This window comes from Gopherus evgoodei, chromosome 3 (genome assembly GCF_007399415.2).
Source record: "Gopherus evgoodei ecotype Sinaloan lineage chromosome 3, rGopEvg1_v1.p, whole genome shotgun sequence".
In the NCBI taxonomy this organism is placed as follows: domain Eukaryota; kingdom Metazoa; phylum Chordata; order Testudines; family Testudinidae; genus Gopherus; species Gopherus evgoodei.
In genome coordinates, this window is record NC_044324.1 from 6,049,938 (window position 1) to 6,068,389 (window position 18,452).

The window sequence follows — 18,452 nt, forward strand, 5'->3', positions numbered from 1 at the left end:
AGGGAGGGGAAGAAAGGGGGTACAAGGGGGGGGAAAGAGATTCACATTCAGCCTAAGGGGAAGGGGTACCCCCAGGGGAGGGGGAGTAAGAGAGTGCCCCGAGGGGGAAAAGGGGGCACCCCACGTGGGGGAGGCACGGGGCACCCCTGGGGAGGCTGTGGGTGCATGCTGTGGGGAGGGGTCTAACCCAAGATACCTCCAGCAGGATCTGGAGCTGCAGCAATGGCAGCCAAGGGAGGGGGAAGAAACTGCCTCTTCCAGGCGCCCCCTGGCATGGGGCATGTGGGGAGAGGCATCTCCAGGGTCTGCCTGCCCTGCCCTGCCCCACCCACTCCTCATGCCAGCCCCCCTCCCCTCCCAAAGCCATCCAGCAGGGACACACTCGGGCACCATGTTCATCAGCGTCACTTTTATTTTGTCTTAAAAAAATACATTAAAACTCCTTCAGTGATGGGAAGTACAGAAAACTGAGAGACGGCGTGAGCAAGGGCTTCCCGCGCTGGGGTTCATGGGCCCAGCCAAACCTGGCGTCCTAGCCCGAGAGCGACGGATGCCAAATGCTTCAGAGGAAGGCACCAGTCCCCACCCACCTGTAACAACACACATGGCCCCGATCTGGCAGTGAGATGTGCCCAGAAAGGCCCTTCCTTTGCGCTGCCAGTGCTCAGTGTACAGTTTTGCATTTGGTGTTTTCTTAAAGCTTCATAGTAAATAAAGTATGGTTCTAGTCTGCGTGGCTGCACAGAAAAGCTTGAAAATACAACACCTTGTCAGACCTAAAGGCTCAGAAACCAGAAGGTAAATTAAAAAAACAAACCCAAACCAAACTCATTTAAAAAAACAAACCAACCAGGATTTTATAGCTGAGTTTGTGGTTTTTGAATACTTGAGGTTGGCACAGCTGCTCCCAGAGACCTCCTGACTTTAGAATATTTGTTTGCACTGTCGCAGAGCACAACACGTGCTGTACAATTTCCTTCCTTCACCAATGTTGTATTCGCTATGGCCATGGGCTATAGTACACTGCAGTTTGTATGTAGTTGGTTTGCCTAGCTCCTGCCATAGCAAATTTGTTGACAGGCCCCTATATTAATAAATACATCCCAGGTGCTACATGAGTCCAACTCTCTGCATCTCCTTCTAAGACCAGAGCCTAAATATGCAATAATAGTCAATTCCCTTCTGAGCTGCATATTCCCTGTGAACCTTGGGACATTTATCCTAGCTGGTGTCACCACAAATGGTGTTTCTATTCCTGTAAGTGTCTCTTTCCTTTAAAACACAAAACACTAAAGCGATTTCATCCTGCGGCTGTGAGTCCCACAGGTAAAACTGTAAAGCTCAGATTCCTTTTAACCTTCATTCCACCAGTTCTGACACACAGCAAGACAATGCAAACAAGGACAGGAGAGGGGGAAAAAAGTACTCCCTGCTTTCCAGTGCATTAGCCTTTAGGAAAATTACAAGGGGGGCGGGGGCTCTTCTGGAAGATCCAGGCCAGGCTACTGGAGGCATCGCATGTGTTTCTTTAAAAGGACTAATTAGCAAATTGGATTGGCTCAGTTTGCACCTGCTCTTCCCCTGCATCTCGTGTCCTCACTTGCATTGCTGCAGCATGCTGCCAGTGTGAGCTGCCACGTTTACATGCCCTTTGCACAGGTGTAAACAACCCAAAGAGGATTTGGACCCAGTGATTTCACTAGAATTAGTCCGGCTGGAAGCAAAACCAGGATCAGCCCCTTTGAGTTTAGTAGGAAGGTGCAGGCCCAGAGGTGCAGCCCCCATGCTCAGCTCTCCCTTGGTGGATTCCTTAGTTCTCTCTCCTTTGGAGAGCCTGGGAAGAAAACACAGCAAACCCCTCACCTTGTCATGCTAGAACCCAGGAGTCCGGGCCCAGCAGGCTATCGGCTCCTGCATTTCAAACAAACAAACAGGGATGGAGCAGCGCAGCCTGGGTGAAGCACACAGCGGGTGGGGGGACCTCAGGCTTGTTTCTACTTTTCATTCTGAAATACAATAAACCCTTCCCACGTGAGAACGTTAGTGCCACTTGCCGGCAGGGGGCAGAGTGGCAGCTCTGAGACGTGTGCCAGGCAGGGGCCCCGTGCCAGCCTCGCTAACAAGGTGCCCGCGCGGATCCCTTAGCCCAGACGTGCAGGGCTGTGTTTTAGGACTGAGATGTGTCACGCACCCGGCCCCGCGTGGGGGGGGGGGGATCACGAGTGGGTGCTTCCCCACGGCTCTAGCAGACAAGAGGTCTCATTGGATACCCCAGAAGGGTCTCTGATCTCCACAGCCAGTTCAGGGCAATGGGGCTGGCGCCCCCCCACTCAGCTGGCTGCAAGAGGGAGGGGAGGAGCCTGGAGAGACCTGCCCCACACTCCCTTCCTCCCTCCCGTGCAGGTCCCTGCTTTAGTCACAGGATGGTAATATGGTCTGGCTCTGGCTGGGCGGAAATGCCCCTTCCACAGCTCAGAGAGCAGAGGGTGACAGCCTGTTCTAACCGCTAGCCACCCCCTTCCTCCTGGAGCTGGGAGCAGTGCAGCCGTCAGAGCAAGGAAGGACCCCAGTTCCCTCTTAGAGTGGGACCAGAACCCCGGAACCCGGACTCTCACGGTCCTGCTCTAACCCCTAGACAACTCTCCCCTGCCAAGGATTCATTGACTTTGCCACTTTAACCAAGGCTGCTCAGACCCGCTGTGAGTCCCCCCAGGTAAACAGCACTGACATCCCGAGGCCTCAAGTGGGACGAATTCAGAGCCCCCCCTTGCTTCATTTGGGGGGGTGACAAGGAGGGCACACACGCTCCGCTTCCTGCAGAGGAGAGAAACACTTCAGCAGCCCTTGGCGTACCAGACACAGCCCAGAGACGCTGGCCACGACCCCCCACAGGCCGCGCGGGCCCGTGACAAACACGGAGGAGAGGAAAGACGGGAGCGCGGGCCACAGCCCTGGGCAGGGAGGCAGCCCGTGGGCCAGGCCGGCCTGCTCCAGCTTCGCACATGTAGGGAACCTCACCACAAGATTCAGTGCAAAAACATCAACTTCATTTCATCGCCACAGGCTTGGGGTGTCGTCCCCTCACCCCGTCGGTAGCTAGCTCCCCGCCTCTCAGCAGGGACGGCTGCCACGGCGTGACGAGGGGGAGGTCCGGGGATGGAGCCTGCTGACCTTGCTGTTCTCGAGCTCGAGGCTGGGATCACCCCAAGCGCGGGCTCTGATCACCCCTGGGGATCGAGATCCAACAATTTCCCCCCCCGGGCTTCTTACCCCAGCGGATATTGGATTGAACGGGACAGAACCCGACCCACCGACTCTTCACCCGGCTCCAGCCTCCGCTCCTAAGCTGTGCCTAGCGCAGCAGCGGCAAGGGAGGGGGCAGCAGTCATTGGGACACCCCCAGTTTGCAGGGGGGCGGGAGAGAGAAGGTCTCTAACTCCCTACATGGCCCAGAGGGGGAAACTGAGGCCCAGAGCAGCGAGTCTGGGACATAGATCTCAGGAGTTCTGGCTCCCGGTCCAGCGTTTTACCCACTAGACCCAAAACTAGCAACCCCCTCTTCTGTTCACATCCCCCCACGGCCCTGCCTGGAGCAGCTCTGGGATTCTTCATACCCAGGTGTAAGGAGACCCGCCCCATGTTTGCTTGGTAGGGGGTGAGGAATGAGGCAGCCCCTGCTCCAGCTGCTCCCCACATGCTTGACCCATGGCTGGGCCCCAAACGCCCCCAGGCTCTATGCTAGGAGCTCAGTACAGGAGGCTTTTCCCATGATGGTGGAGAGGAGGACGCAGCCCGACTCCCCTGCCCACCTCACCAGACGTAGGTACCTGTCCTGCGTCCATATGTCTGTGATCCTGAGGTGGAACTGGGTTTGATTTCACAGTGGGGCAGTGCATTGCCCCCCAGCTGCCAGAACCAGCCTGCATCCCAGCATCCAATGGGCACAGACACAGGGGCAGGCCCCTGTCCCTGCTGCCCCGTTAAGGGAGCGTTCGCCGTTTCTGCCCAGCCTGTAAATACCCCCTGGGGCTGGGGAAGGACGTTTGCTCCCAGTCCCCCGGCTGGGCTCGTTCAGCGAGGGGCGGGCAGGTGCTGGAGTCCAATGGCCCTGCCCGCCCGGGGACAGACGGGTTGAGCACCCCCCTGATGCCCCCTAGGTCCGCTGGGCGTCCGCCTTGGCGAAGAGCCGGCTGTGCCAGTAGTCGGGGTTGTCGAAGGCGCAGTCTGAGGCTTCCAGGCTCCGCAGGGCTTTCATGAAGCCGTTCTTGGGGCACGGCGAGCTCTGGCAGCCCGGGCACCCGCTCCCCGGCGCCAGGATGGCCTCCATCACCTCGTAGGCCTGCTCCTCGGGGGAGCCCCGGGGGACGGCCGCGCTCATGCAGGTGTAGTCGTCCCGCCCGGGCCCCGGCGAGCTCAGCACGCTGCTCAGGGACTGGCTGAGTTTGGGCTGCTTGTTCATGTATTCGTAGTCCTCCTCGGCCGCAGCCACCTCCCAGCCGGCCACGGGCAGCTGAGAGCTCAGCATGCTGCCCAGGGAGGTGCTGCGCTCTGAGCCCAGGTCCATGTACTCGTAGCCCAGCTCCTCCAGAGAGGCCGGCCGGGGCTGCGGGGGGCGTCTGTTCATGTACTCGTACTCCTCCTCCGGCTCCGAGGCGAGGCCCACGGGCCTGTCCCGCACTGACCGGGCGGCGCTGCCCGCTCGCTCTGCAGGGGGAAGCCGACGACAAGCCGGGGTTAGGTGCAGCTGGCAGGGGGTGGCAGCTGGAGACGGGGTGTGTGTCTGATCTGCCTCGTGGCCTCTCACCCGCCTGTCTCGTGCGCGGGGGGCACCCGGGGCACAGCATCCCGGGCACAATGGGAGAGGCAGCTGGCTCTCCTCCCCCATGGCAGCCTCCTTCCGGAGTCCCCAGTGAGGCAGGAGGGACCGAGTGGCTCAGGGGAAGGGGCACCGGGACCCAGAGATTTCCCACCTCCGGCTCGTGGGTTTCAAGGCCTCAGCTGCAGCGAGTTTGCTGGGTCTTAGCCCAGCAGGCCAGGTAACGACCAGATAACGACCACCCCCGCGGGTCCCTTCGTGGCAGGATAGACCCAGACCACCCCCCCGACTCCCGGGGCTGCCGTTACCTCGGCCGTGGTTATCCGGCATGACGTAGCCGTTGATGTCATCCTCTCCGTCGGCCGTGCCCGCGGACAGGGGGAAGCTCTCGCGCTGGGAGAGGTAGGCGCTGTCGCCCCGGGAGCGCAGGCCCTGGCACAGGCTGCCCGGCAGGGAGAGCTCCTCCATCAGCTCGCACTCCGAGGCCGTGCCCCGGCCCTCCGACGACTCTGACACCGTCCGGCCCACTGACTCCTGTCGGACCCGCAGGGTCTGCCGGGAGCCCAGCCCGGTGCCCTGGGAGATGTGAGGAGAAAGACGGGGTCAGGAGAGGAGTCGCTGGGCATGGGTAGTGTTAGCCCAGCTGCTCCACTGCTCACCCCCAGCCCTGACCCAGCCAGCTCCACCAGTGCCCCTCACTCCTGACCCACAGCCCCCTGCTATCCCAGTCCTGGGCTCTCCCCAACCCAGCTCCACCTGTGCCCCTCACTCCCGACCCGCAGCCCTACTAGCCCAGCCCTGCTCCCCTCCAGCCCCGGTGGTGCCCCTCACTTCCGCCCAATGGCCCCGCAGGACCCTCCGGCAGAGGCCGTCCATGGGGCGCACCCCCTATACGCTGTGCTGGGTACCTGGCGGCAGCCGCTGAGACCGGTCTGATTCATGGGGATGTACCCGGCTGGGGGGCTCAGGTTCGGGCTCTGCAAAGGGAGAGGGGCAGGATGGTGATTGCTCGGCCCAGGACAGGGGGTTCTTGGCACCGGGACCAAGGGAGATGGGGCACAGGAGTCTGCGGGACCCCCAGGCGCAGGCTGGGTGGGGTGGTCAGCACTGAATGACGACCCATGGAACCGGGTCTCATGCTGCAAGGCCGAGCGCTGCCGGGGTCAGGAAGGAAACCCCTCCCCCGCAGGGGGTGTCCCGCATGGCTATGCGGGTCCCCCCTTCCCATCCTTTACAAGAAGAAGTTTTAGCCTCCCCGCAGAAGGGCCAGGATGTTGGGGGGGGGGTACAGGCCGAGGGGGAGGCGGCCATCTCTCACCCGGGCGTAGTCCACACGCTGCCTGGAGGCGAAGAGGCTGCTGGCCGTGTTGAAGGGGCCAAGCTCCTCCTCCAGCTCCAGCGTCTCCATGTCCTCCAGCTCCTTGTCGCTCAGGGGGGGCTCGGCGGGGGGCAGTGGCCCACTCTCCCTCTGCACAGGGGGGGAGGGACACCGCGTCAGGGGCTGTCAAGGGGTTAACGGGGCCCAGCCCCTAACGCTGAGCAGCCAAGGGGACCTTAACGCCGGGGCGGCTCCAGACCCCAGCACACCAAGCGCATGCTTGGGGTGGCATGCTGCGGGGGGCGCTCTACCGGCCGCCGGGGGGGCGGCAGACAGGCAGCCTTCGGCAGCGTGCCTGCAGAGGGTCCTCTGGTCCTGCGGCTTCGGTGGACCTCCCGCAGGCGTGCCTGCGGAGGGTCCGCTGGTCCCGCGGCTCCACCGAAGCCGCAGGACCAGCGGACCCTCCGCAGGCACGCCTGCAGGAGGTCCACCAAAGTCGCGGGTCGACCGGCAGAGAGCCCCCTGCGGCTTGATGCCGTACCTGGGGCGGCAAAATGTCTAGAGCTGCCCCTGCTTAACATCTCCCGGGGAGAGGAGGCTGGGAGGGGGGCAGACAAGACCCTTGTCTAGGGCAGGTCTTGCCCCTCCCCCGAAGCCGAGGAGTGGGGAGCCGGGGGCTGGGAACGCCCAGCGACAGGATCCCTGCAAGGGGCAGGGGGGCTCCCTGGGTGCATGTGACAGGCAGGGAGCCCAGACAGCCGGGCATGGAGTGGGGAGGGGGCAGATGGGGCAGGACCTGGGACCCATATGCTGGGGGGTGGGATTTAAAGGGATAATGCACCATTGACCAGGCGGCTCATGGGGGTGGGTGGGTCACGCTAGGGGCTGGATTCACTGAGGGCCCAGGGCAGCCCCCCACACCTAGAACGGCCCAGGGCCATGCACTCACCTTGATGACCAGGTAGCGGGGCGGGTCGCGGGCCATGCGAGTGAACTCGTTGGCCAGTTCCTTGAAGGTGGGACGGACGTTCTCGTCGATCATCCAGCCTGGCGGGGGACACGGGGGGGTGAGATCCGGCGGGAAGTGACACTCAGCCCCCCCCCGACTCCCCCCAGCCACACGGGCCCCAACTGAGGGGTTAGGACAGACGGAAGGGAGGGGAGAAGGACAGCTGGAAAAGTGCATTGGGGTGGGGGGCACCTTCTGGCCCCTCCTCAGGGCTCTGGCCCCAGTTGTGGGGCCCTCAGCCCTTCCCCCCCAACACGCTTGACTCCCAGCTCACGGCTCTCCCTTGGGACCACAGGGAGACGCCCCTCCCTGCACCCGGGACATATCAGGGTCAGTGCCAATTGCAGGGGGAGAGCAGCAGAGCACGTCCCTCCACCCCTCCCACGAGTCTCAGTGGCAACAGTCCAGGCCAGACCTGCGCCCCACTCCCAAGCCCACAGCCACGGGCTCTGCTCCACCAGGCTGGGCCAATCTCCCCTGCAAACTGCCCCCAGGGCAGGGCCCAGTGCTGCAACCAGGGGGCGGCAGGGAGACAGACAGACGCAGAGACTCACATTTCACCATCACCATGTAGACGTCGATGGTGCAGATCTGGGGCTGCATGAGCCGCTCGCCCTTCTCCAGCAGGTCGGGCACCTCGGCGAGCCGGATCCCCGCGTAGGGCTCTGCCCCGAACGTCATCATCTCCCACAGTGTCACGCCTGCAGGGACCGGGGCGGTGGGGGGTCAGGGCAGGAGGGGCTGCAAGAGGAGGTGGGTGGGGGGAATTGTGCACTGGGGGCATGCACATGGGACCCTGCAGGGGGCGCTGTGGGAGCAGGGCAGGGCACAGGCTTGGGGGGCAGCTCCCGGCTGCAGGTGAGGGCAGGGGCACGGCGGGCACTGACCGTAGCTCCAGACGTCGCTCTGGTGCGTGTACTTCCCAAAGTGGATGCTCTCCAGCGCCATCCATTTAATCGGCGTCTGCGGGATGAGAGGCGGGGAAGGAGCGTTACCCAGGCGGGGGGCACCTGGGGGCTGCTTCTGCCAGGGCTGGGGAGACCCCTGAGGCCGGATTCCATGGGGCCCTGGGGCTACTCTAACCCACACACTGCTCCGCTTGGGAAGAAGAGCGGACCCTGACTGCAGGGCCCCCCCAGACACCCCCCAAATCCGCCCCCTCTGCTGGGGGGGTTGCAGACCTCTGACACCGGCCCCACGCTGGCCAGGGTAGCCCCAGGGCAGGAGGAAGGGGAGGGAGCCTCGGGGGAGTGGACCTGCCCCCAGAGCGGCGTGGGGGCGACCGTGGGGGTCCCGGGGCCGCGCCCCACCTTGATCTCATTGTAGAAGTATTTCTTGTCGTCGGGGTAGAGCAGGTCGGCGATGCCGAAATCCGCCACCTGCACCTGGTTGGGCGACTTCAGCAGGATGTTGCGGGCGGCCAGGTTCCGATGGACCATGCGATGCTCTTCCAAGTAGTACATGCCCTGGGGGCGAGAGGCGGAGCGCCGGGGGCCGACCCATTTGTGTGTGTGTCTTGGGGGGCCCACTTGGGTTTCATACCAGTGACGGGCAGCAGGCTGGCCTAGCTCCGCCCACAGCCTCAGGCTCCACCCACGGCCCCAAAGCTCCACCCACAGCTGCAGAGCCAGAGGAGCGCCGCTTGCTAACGTGGTCCCGCCTCAAAGTCCCCCCGTGACCTGCATAGCTCCTCCCATGGCCTCAGGCTCCTCCCACCACTGCAAAGCTCCACCCACAGCCACAGACCCTTCCCACCACCCCACTGATTTAGAAGAGAGAGTTAATAGCACCGACATGTTCAGAACAGCCCCCATTAGGGTTCAGGGTTAACGCCCCAGTGGAGACGAACAGGGCAGATTCACCCTCCCTTCAGGACAGCAGCCCTTTGGGGGCAGGTGTCTGGAAGGGTCCCCCGCCCAGTGTGGGATCCAAGGGAGCTGCTACCCCCAGCCTCTGGCCCTGCTCGTGCTGCCTGGCCAGCCCCACCCACGAGCCTGCAGCCAAGGACATCTCCCAAGGAGCCCAGCTCTGCTTGGGCCCTGCCTTCCCCGAGCCGGGCTGGCTCCCAGCTCAGCCCCAGATTGACGCCGGTGGGGAGGGGACCCCTAGGGCCACGCCATCGAGTGCCGGGGGGAAGCTCACCTTGGCAACCTGCACGCACCAGTTGAGCAGCAGCTGTGGCCCGATGGCATCCCTGTTCTTGCGCACGTAGTCGAGCAGCGAGCCCAGCGGCAGGAGCTGCGTCACCAGCTGCAGCTGCGTCCCGGGGCAGATGCCCAGCAGCCGCACGATGTAGGCGTGGTCCAGGCTGCCAATGGCCAGCATGTGCTGCAGGGCCAGAGGGACACAGGCCCTATTACAGCCTTGGCTCCGCCCCCAGCAGCCAGCTCCCCTGTGGAACTCCCCACCACTGGGATTTGATCCCAGAGAAATGAACACAGACATGGGGTGACACCGCCCGGGGCTGGCAGCCTCAGAGCCTCCGCCGATGCCAGGGGGAGTTTGGGGTGGGCAAGACAGGCCCTGGGGGTGGGGGCACAAGGAAGCGCATGATGGGCGTTTTAAGCCTCTCTCTGAAGCACTGAGACTGGTCGCTGATAGGACATCAGAGCAGATAGGCCAATGGGCAGTGGTGCCACTGTGGGGGGTGGGACACTGGGCTGGATGAGCCAATCGCCTGGCCCCAAGCTGGCTGTGGGGGGGCCCCACTCACGTCGGTGACAGCGTGGAAGGTCTGGCGGCCGCTCCGGTCCTCTATCACCTTGATGCTGACGGGGATCTTGATGGAGTCTCCATCCGGGATCCAGACGCCCTGGCGGGAGGGGAACCCCCAGTGTGAACAGCGCTGGGATCCCAGGGGCTGCTCCAGCCCAGCCCCCACTCGGGGCTCCCCCACAGCAGCAAGGAGCCGCCCCCCCCCAACAGCTGTGGCTGCTGAGGGCCAGAGGGTGCCACTGAGCCTCCCCCTGCCAGGACAGGGCCCCCCCTCCCTCCCACCTAGGCTGCAGCTCCCCCCTCACCTTGTGCACCGTCCCAAACACGCCCGAGCCCAGGGCCTTCAGCTTTCTCAGCTCCGTCTCCTTGAAGATCCGGGCCAGCACCTTGTTGGCTTTCTCGCTGGGGTCCAGGGGCTCGAGGCTCTGCCAAGGGAAAAAGAGATGGTGGAACCGGAGCCGGGGGCTGCCCCTCCCAGACCCCCCCGCTGCCTCGATGGCCCCACCTCGGCTAGCGATTTGTGCCTCTACTCATTGACTTAGGTCACAGGTCAAGACTGAAGGGCCCCGTGCGGAGCTGGGGAGACAGAGCCAGGATAGCAGGGGCTGTGGGTCAGGAGTGAGGGGCACCGGCAGGGCTGGGGGGAGCCCAGGGCTGGGCTACCAGGGGCTGCGGGTCAGGAGTGAGGGGCACCGGCAGAGCTGGGGGGAACAGAGCCGTGACAGCAGGGACTTGAGGGGCACCAGCAGATGAGCCCTTTTCTCTCCTGGCACAACCCTCCTTTCTGCCCCATCACCCGAGGGCCCTGCGGGCACGAGAACCTTCCTGCCCATGTCCCCCCACCCAGGGCAGCCCTGCTCCCGGGGCAGTGGGGGCTGGCGGGGGGGGCGTCTCACCTCTCCCCTCTCCAGGTAGCGGCGCATCGCCCGCTTCTTCTGGATCTTCTTGCCGCGCCAGTACAGGAGGTTGAGCAGGAAGCAGGAGCAGGAGACGAAGAGGCAGCCCACAACCACCACTGCTATGACCGTGGGGCTTTTCCTGGGACATAGACGGGGGGGGGTCAGCCCCAGGCACCGCGCTGGCAGGAACCCCGGGGGAGCTGGCGCGATCCTGTCTGTGGGACTGGCCTGGCGGAGGCACAGGAGGGCTCTTGACTTTGGAAGGGACGGAGTTGGGGGGGTCGGGGAGCACATGCCAGCTGGGGGGCCGCCCCCTTCTGCCACGCAGGCCCCGGGGATCCCGGGTCTCCGGAGCAGTCGTGGGGTTGTTCCCACACAGGCCGAGGGGGGGCTGGGTGCCTGCAAGAACCACGCTGGGAGAGGAGGCCATGGGACAACTGGGGTCACAACCCTCAGCTGGAAGGTGATTCGGAAGCTGAGCCCAGGGGGTGGGCCTGGCATGGCGGGGGAGGAGGATCGGGGCTCTGCACATGTCCTGCTGGGGCCGGGCCGAGAACTGCCAAACTCAATCCATGCAGGGGCCCAGCCCCACTCCAAATCTCTTCCAACCCTCGCAGCTGAAGGGCCCTCAGGCCGGGGTCAGAGCCCCAGCGAGCAGCAGCCGCCTGTGACGGGTACCTGGCAATAGGTAGGGGCTCTGTGACGCAGTCCTGGAGCTGCGGCCCGAGGCATCTGCAGGAGACAGAACCCATCGATCACCCCACGGATGGACAGACTGACAGAGGGGAGCCGCGGAGAGCACCAGGCTTATGGGAAGGATGTCAGAGAGGGGGGCAGGACTCCTGGATTCTCTCCCAGCTCTGGGAAGGGAGTGGGGTCTGGTGGTTAGAGCAGGGGGGGTTGGGAGCCAGGACTCCTGGGATCTCTCTCCAGTTCTAGGTGTGGAGTGGGGTCTGGTGGTTAGAGCAGGGGGCTGGGAGCCAGGACTCCTGGGGTCTCTCCCCGGCCCTGGGAATCATGCAGACACGGCTCTTGGAAGACACCACCAGCACAAACACCGCTGCCAGTCACCCAGGGGCTGCGCCTCCCCAGGCGTCAGGTCTCAGAGCCCCCTCAATTGGCTCAGGAGCCAAACATGGGGCTTGGCCACAGCTCCTCCCCCACTCCAAGCCTCAGGCAGGGGGGTACCGGCTGCTGCTGGGGGGGAGACAGGGAGGGTCCTTTCCCCACGTTCCCGCCTTGCAGACGCCATGCAGCGAGGTCCCTGGGGGGCCGGGCTGCAGGAACGCTCCCCCCATCTGTGCCCCAGGGGGCTGCTGCTCTCACCCCCGCGTGCAGTTCTCATGGCAGGGGCGGCACTCGCGGTGGGCGTCCGGGTACTTGTAGATGGGCCCCTGCTCGCCCAGGATGCCCTCGGGGCAGCTGTCCACACAGTGGGGCCCGTCCTTGTACCGGGCACATCTCACACAGGCGTCCGCGCCCTGGGGGGGCCACACAGTCAGGAGGGGGCTGGGACGGATCCCTCCCCTGCCAGCACCCAGAACCCCCTCTGGTGCGCCCATGTCCCATCCCCTGCCCTGGGGCCAGATGGGTGCCAGGGACCCCTAGAGGGGACAGGGCCCAGGCCTCATTCCCCGCCCCGGTGCCCAAGAGGAGAAAGGCCGGGGGGGGTCACCACACCGAGCCGTTGCAGGTCACGTTGCCCTCTATCCTCTCGCACTCCGGATGGCACTGGTAGCACTCGCCCCCGCGGGCATATTCCCGGGTCGCCCTGCACAACAAAGTGGGGGGGGTCACTAACGCTGCCCCCAAGGGTCTCGCATTCTCTGGTCCCCCAGCCCCCCGGCTCTCAGCTGCTGCTCACCCCTGGTAGAAGCTGCAGGTGGCCACGCAGGTCCCCTCCCGGCTGTAGTTGCCGCAGGAGATGCACTGGTCAGGGCCGGGCCCCCAGCAGCCGTCGCTGGAGCAGAGTGGGTCACACACCTTTCCTTCTTGCACTGCGGGGGAGCCAGGGGTCAGCGCGGGGGGTGAGTGCCCAGCCCCCCCAGCCAGTGCCCCTTTCCGCCCCCAGCCTCCACCGCTCCCCTGTTCCAACTGCCCCATGTTCTTCCACTCTCCCCATCCCAGAGCCAGGGACGGAACCCAGGAGTCCTGGCTCCCAGCCCCCATCATTCTCTAACCACTAGACCCCACTCCCCTCCCAGAGTTGGGATGGAACCCAGGAGTCCTGGCTCCCAGCCCCCCCCCCAACCACTAGACCCCACTCTCTTCCCAGAGCCGGGATAGAGCCTAGGAGTCCTGGCTCCCAGCCCCCCCCAACCACTAGACCCCACTCTCTTCCCAGAGCCGGGATAGAGCCTAGGAGTCCTGGCTCCCAGCCCCCCGCAACCACTAGACCCCAGTCCCTTCCCAGAGCTGGGGGGACGGAACCCAGGAGTCCTGGCTCCCAGCCCCCCGCAACCACTAGACCCCACTCCCCTCCCAGAGCTGGGGGGATGGAACCCAGGAGTCCTGGCTCCCAGCCCCCCAACCACTAGACCCCACCCCCCTCCCAGAGCCAGGGATAGAACCCAGGAGTCCTGGCGCCCAACCCTTCTCTCTCACACACTGGACCCCTCCCTGGCTGCGACCCAGGATCGTGCCCTGCCCCCACTCACCGCACTTGCCCTGGGGCTTGTTGTCCTTGATCTCCAGGTCGGCCCTGCGGCGGGACAGCGCCCCCCAGTTGACGGTGTGGAGGTAGCAGAGCTGCCGGTTCTCGGTGATGTACACCTTCCCGGCGCTGATCTCCCGCAGCGAGCACAGCCCCAGCGACGTCACGTTCAGGTTCTTCATGATCAGCAGGGAGAAGCCGCGGCTGGGGACGGACGGGCCTGCATCAGCCCCACGCTCCCGGGCCTCGGGGACCCCTCCACCCCACAGCTTCACTGGGCTGGGGGGAGCCCGGACTCCTGGGTTCCGTGCCCAGTGGCGTGGAGCAGGGGGCCTGGCACCCCTGGTGCTGCTCTCATGCGATGGATCCACCCGTCCCACTATGAACGGGGCCTCGTTTCACAGGGGGCCACCGACAGGGGCTGGCTCTTAGCCCCCAACACGGGGGGGCTGGATTTGAACAGAACCCCCTGAACCAAAGGCTCCTCCTCTCCCCTCAGCCCTGAGCCACAGTCCTGCTTGTAGGGACCCCGGCACCGCTGGGCAAGGGGCTGGGGGAAAGCCCCCCAATCATCTATGGGCCGGGGGGCCTCTCCCCCCAGGCAGGGCAGGGCTGGGAAGGCAGGGCCAGGGGGCCTCTCCCCCGGGGCAGAGTAGGACTAGGGGGCAGGGCCAGGGGGCCTCTCCCCTGGGGCGGGGCAGGGCCAGGGGGCCTCTCCCCCGGGGCAGAGTAGGACTAGGGGGCAGGGCCAGGGGGCCTCTCCCCCGGGGCGGGGCAGGGCTGGGGGGGGTCTCTCACTTGTACAGGCTCCGGCCCCCGATGGTGACGAGGTTGGAGAAGACACTGAAGTTGTACATGTGCTTGGGCCACGACTGGATGTTCAGATAACCTGGGGGGGAGCAACCGGAGTGTCAGGGACGCCCCCCCTTCGTCTCCAGCCACCCCCCCCCAACACGGGCACCTCCCTTGGCACCCGGGACCCTCCCCCCCACGAAGCCCCCTCTTGGCTGCCAGGGTCACGGAGCCGATAGACACACCTGGGGCTTCCCCGCAGGCCACCGGGCTGGGCCCTGCCCCCCCGGTCCTCCCCCAGCCCCTGCCCACTCCTCACCCGTGATCTCCCGCACCGTCCGGAAGACATTCAGCTTCTCCGGATCCAGGGCTGAGATGTTGTGCCAGGGGTCCCTGCGTGTGGGGGGAGGGAACGAGACCCAGACACCATCAGAACGGCTGGCCTGGCTGAGCCCAGCTCCGCTGGGGGCGCTTTCCCCGGGCTGGGCGCTAGGGGGCGCTGTGCTGCAGGGAGCCAGGGGTCAGCAGGGGGCGCTGTGCTGCAGGGCAGGGGGTCAGCTGGGGTTGCTCTCCCCTGGCTCTCTGGGCTGGGCGCTAGGGGGCGCTGTGCTGCAGGGCAGGGGGTCAGCAGGGGGCGCTGTGCTGCAGGGAGCCAGGGGTCAGCAGGGGGCGCTGTGCTGCAGGGTTGGGGGTCAGCAGGGGGCGCTGTGCTGCAGGGCAGGGGGTCAGCTGGGGTTGCTCTCCCCTGGCTCTCTGGGCTGGGCGCTAGGGGGAGCTGTGCTGCAGGGCAGGGGGGTCAGCAGGGGGCACTGTGCTGCAGGGTTGGGGGTCAGCAGGGGGCGCTGTGCTGCAGGGCAGGGGGTCAGCAGGGGGTGCTTTCCCCTGGCTCTCAGGGCTGGGCGCTAGGGGGCGCTGTGCTGCAGGGCAGGGGGTCAGCAGGGGGTGCTTTCCCCTGGCTCTCAGGGCTGGGCGCTAGGGGGCGCTGTGCTGCAGGGCGGGGGGTCAGCAGGGGGCTCTCAGGGCTGCCCCACTGCCCCAGCGTGGGGGTAGGGGGCGCCGTCTCTCACATGAGACATGAAACCGAAGCCCCGCCCTCCTGGGGCCGTTAAAAATCCCGCTTGCTCTTTGCCCTGCCCACCTGGCCAGATCCCCCCGCCCTGCAGCGCCAGCGGCTCCAGCGATGCCGCACCCACCCCATGGCGGGCACAGGGGCCAGGACTCACCCATTCAGCCCAGTGATGAGAAAGTCCAGGTTGCCCAGGATCTTGGTGCAGTTGACGAACGTGTCGATGTTGCTCGAATCGACAGTCTGGTATTTGTTCCCGGTGCCCGTCCCCTCGCAGGCTGGGTGGCAGGAGGGGAGAGGGAATGAGCCAACCAACACGCCCGCACCCCACGCCTCGGGGTGGGCACCATGGATGTCCCAGGGCTGCCCAACGCGCCATCCAGCCCCCTAGGGGCAAACAAGTTTGTCTGGCCTCTGTTGGGGGTTATGATCCGGGGGAGCTGGGAGCCAGGACTCCTGGGTTCTACCCCTGGCTCTGGGAGGGGAGTGGGGTCCAGTGGTAAGAGCAGGGGGTCTGGGAGCCAGGACTCCTGGGTTCTCTCCTCAGTTCTGGGAGGGGAATGGGGGATAGTGGGTAGAGCAGAGGGGCTGGGATCCAGGACTTCTGGGTTCTATCAGCCTGAGCCCCAGGCTGGACACCCCCGCACCCCTCCGTACCTTTAGGGCAGAGTCCAGGGCACGGCTCACACATCTTCAGGCCGTTCTTCTCCACCTCCATCTTGTCCTTGGGACAGGCCCGCACACAGGAGCTCTGATCCACCACAAAGTTATCTGCAGGCCGGGGGAGCGGGTGAGGAGAGAGCTAATGGGCGAGGGAGGGGGGCAGAGTGACTAGTGGTTGTGGGGGGAGCGTGTCTGGAAACCTGGACTCCTGGGTTCTATTCCCAGCTCTGCCAGGCTGGTTGTCTCCCCTTGAGGCACGCCGCACACACCCGCCTGGCTTTGTGCCTCAGTTTCCCCACATAGCTCTAATAACCCTGCTCTTTGCAAAGCCCCTTTGCCACCCTTGGTGGGGGGCGGGGGTATGTGCTGGGAAGGACGATTCCCCAGTGACTTCCCCTCCCCAGAAGGGTGAGTGTGGGACATGGAGCAGGGGCACCGGAGCATGCAAGGAGCACGGGGGTGGGGGTGTGTCTCACAACAGGGCCAGGCCCAGTTACCCTCCCCCCGGCAATGGGTCTTATGGGGAGTTGGATGGCTGGGACCCCCCCCGGGAGAGATTAGGCGTCCGTGGGAGCCCCCCGCCCTGGCTCACGTGGGCAGCTGGCCACGCAGATGCCCCCGTACTGGTACTTGGTGTCGGGGTTGGGCTCCAGCTGGAAGGTGAGTTTGTTGTAGATCAGCGGCTGCGGGCACAGCGGGACGCAGGCCCCACTGTCGTTGAAGTGACGGCAGGCCTGGGGAGGGGGAAGGGGACACAGCGTCAGGGACCTCAGCCCAGCATACGGGGACAGACATACAGACACACACCCCCCCGCTCCCCTTGTCCTGGTATAGACAGACAGACACCCCCCCGACCGCTCCCCTTGGCCTGGTATAGACAGAAAGACAGACACCCCCCCTGACCGCTCCCCTTGGCCTGGTATAGACAGACAGACACACACCCCCCGCTCCCCTTGGCCTAGTATAGACAGACACACAGACACCCCCCTCCCCACTCCCCTTGGCCTGGTATAGACAGAGAGATAGACTCCGCCCCCCCCCGACCCCACTCCCCTTGGCCTGGTATAGACAGACAGACAGACAGACACCACCACCCCCGCTCCGCTTGGCCTAGTATAGACAGACACACAGACACCCCCCACCCCGCTCCCCTTGGCCTGGTATAGACAGACAGACAGATAGCCTCCCTCTCCCAGCCCAGACACCCAGGGCCACTCCCCCAGCACAGACACCCCCCAGTACAGACACCCATCCCTCCTCCCCCAGCACAGACACCCAGCCCCCCACCCCAGCACAGACAGACACCCCCCAGTACAGACACCCAGCCCCCCACCCCAGCACAGACAGACACCCCCAGTACAGACACCCCCCAGCCCTCCCGCCCCGCAGGGGACGTACAAAGCACTCAGTCTGGCGGGGGCCGGTGCAGCCCCCCGCACACTCGTCATGGCAGCACTCGCTGGGGTTGCGCCCGAAGCAGCGCCCGTTGCACTGCGGGGCGCAGATGGTCTTGGTCACTGAGGGGGGAGCAGAGGAGATGGGTGAGGGGGACGGTAGCCTGAGCCCCTCTCAGCCCCCTCCCGCCCCCCTGCCAGCTCAGGCGCTGGCCCCCAGCCCCGCTGTCTGGTGAACGGTGCCGGATCCAGGCCCACCCAGCCCTAGGCTGAGCCCGGGGGGATTCAAACCAACCTCCCTCCACCCCAGGATACCTGCTCCCTGGCTGGTCTCCACACCCCCTCCCCGGCCCACCGCTCCCCGTCCGGCCCCCTGACTAGACCCATGGAGCCAGCCCCGGGCCTGCCACTTTCTGGTCTCTCTTTGTGAGACAGAGACCCCCCGCTTTGGCTCCTGGCTCTCCCAGCCGCCCGCCCCCATGCCTGGCAGGATCCGAGCAGGTACCCACATTTCTGGCAGTCCTCTGGGTTCGGGCCCCAGCAGTGTCCGTCGCAGCTCTCATGGCAGGGGGCACCTGGGAGGAGAGAAACGCCCAGCGTCAGAGACGGGCAGAGGGGATGGGATCTCGCTCCGGTGCCCTCATCTAGGGCAGACCAGGCGGGCAGAGCAGGGCGCCGGATGGCATGGGGGGTGCTGAAGCCAGCCCCTTGCACGGGCAGGGCTGCAGCACAGGACAGAAGAGTCGGCCCAGGTCTCAGACCTCCCCAAACTCAGCTTGCTAACGAGTACCAGGTTGCCCCACAGTCACCACCTGCTCCATCCCCCGAGGCAAGGGCAGGGCGGGGGGGAACTAGGAGCCAGGACTCCTGGGTTCTTTCCCCAGCTCTGGGAGGGGAGCAGGGTCTATTGGTTAGGGCAGAGGGCTAGGAGCCAGGAATTCTGGGTTCTCTCCCTGGCTCTGGGAGGGGAGCGGGGTCTAGTGGTTAGAGCGGGGGGGGGGCTGGGAGCTAGGAATCCTGGGTTCTCCCCTGGCTCTGGGAGGGGAGTGGTGTCTAGTGGTTAAGAGCAGGGGGCTGGGAGCCAGGAGTCCTGGGTTCTCTTCCTGGCTCTGGGAGGGGAGTGGAGC

The 18,452-nt window shown here is 65.1% G+C and overlaps 1 protein-coding gene across 1 annotated transcript in view; it reads right to left on the bottom strand.

Moving 5' to 3' along the window:
• Positions 1 to 394: 394 nt before the first annotated feature.
• The window catches only part of ERBB3 (erb-b2 receptor tyrosine kinase 3), a 38,108-nt gene continuing 20,050 nt past the window's right edge, over positions 395 to 18,452 (bottom strand). The window contains exons 5-28 of the mRNA XM_030554727.1: positions 17,835 to 17,900; positions 17,330 to 17,448; positions 16,524 to 16,665; positions 15,926 to 16,039; positions 15,426 to 15,546; positions 14,522 to 14,595; positions 14,209 to 14,299; positions 13,415 to 13,614; positions 12,622 to 12,754; positions 12,438 to 12,528; positions 12,084 to 12,238; positions 11,436 to 11,489; positions 10,755 to 10,896; positions 10,164 to 10,283; positions 9,857 to 9,955; positions 9,286 to 9,471; positions 8,454 to 8,609; positions 8,031 to 8,106; positions 7,698 to 7,844; positions 7,084 to 7,181; positions 6,135 to 6,284; positions 5,725 to 5,793; positions 5,125 to 5,392; positions 395 to 4,704 (exon numbers count right to left, since the gene is read on the bottom strand). Of these exons, the coding sequence (XP_030410587.1) occupies positions 4,154 to 4,704; positions 5,125 to 5,392; positions 5,725 to 5,793; positions 6,135 to 6,284; positions 7,084 to 7,181; positions 7,698 to 7,844; positions 8,031 to 8,106; positions 8,454 to 8,609; positions 9,286 to 9,471; positions 9,857 to 9,955; positions 10,164 to 10,283; positions 10,755 to 10,896; positions 11,436 to 11,489; positions 12,084 to 12,238; positions 12,438 to 12,528; positions 12,622 to 12,754; positions 13,415 to 13,614; positions 14,209 to 14,299; positions 14,522 to 14,595; positions 15,426 to 15,546; positions 15,926 to 16,039; positions 16,524 to 16,665; positions 17,330 to 17,448; positions 17,835 to 17,900 (3,422 nt within the window). The 3' untranslated portion in view covers positions 395 to 4,153. The remainder of the gene's footprint in view (positions 4,705 to 5,124; positions 5,393 to 5,724; positions 5,794 to 6,134; positions 6,285 to 7,083; positions 7,182 to 7,697; positions 7,845 to 8,030; positions 8,107 to 8,453; positions 8,610 to 9,285; positions 9,472 to 9,856; positions 9,956 to 10,163; positions 10,284 to 10,754; positions 10,897 to 11,435; positions 11,490 to 12,083; positions 12,239 to 12,437; positions 12,529 to 12,621; positions 12,755 to 13,414; positions 13,615 to 14,208; positions 14,300 to 14,521; positions 14,596 to 15,425; positions 15,547 to 15,925; positions 16,040 to 16,523; positions 16,666 to 17,329; positions 17,449 to 17,834; positions 17,901 to 18,452) is intronic.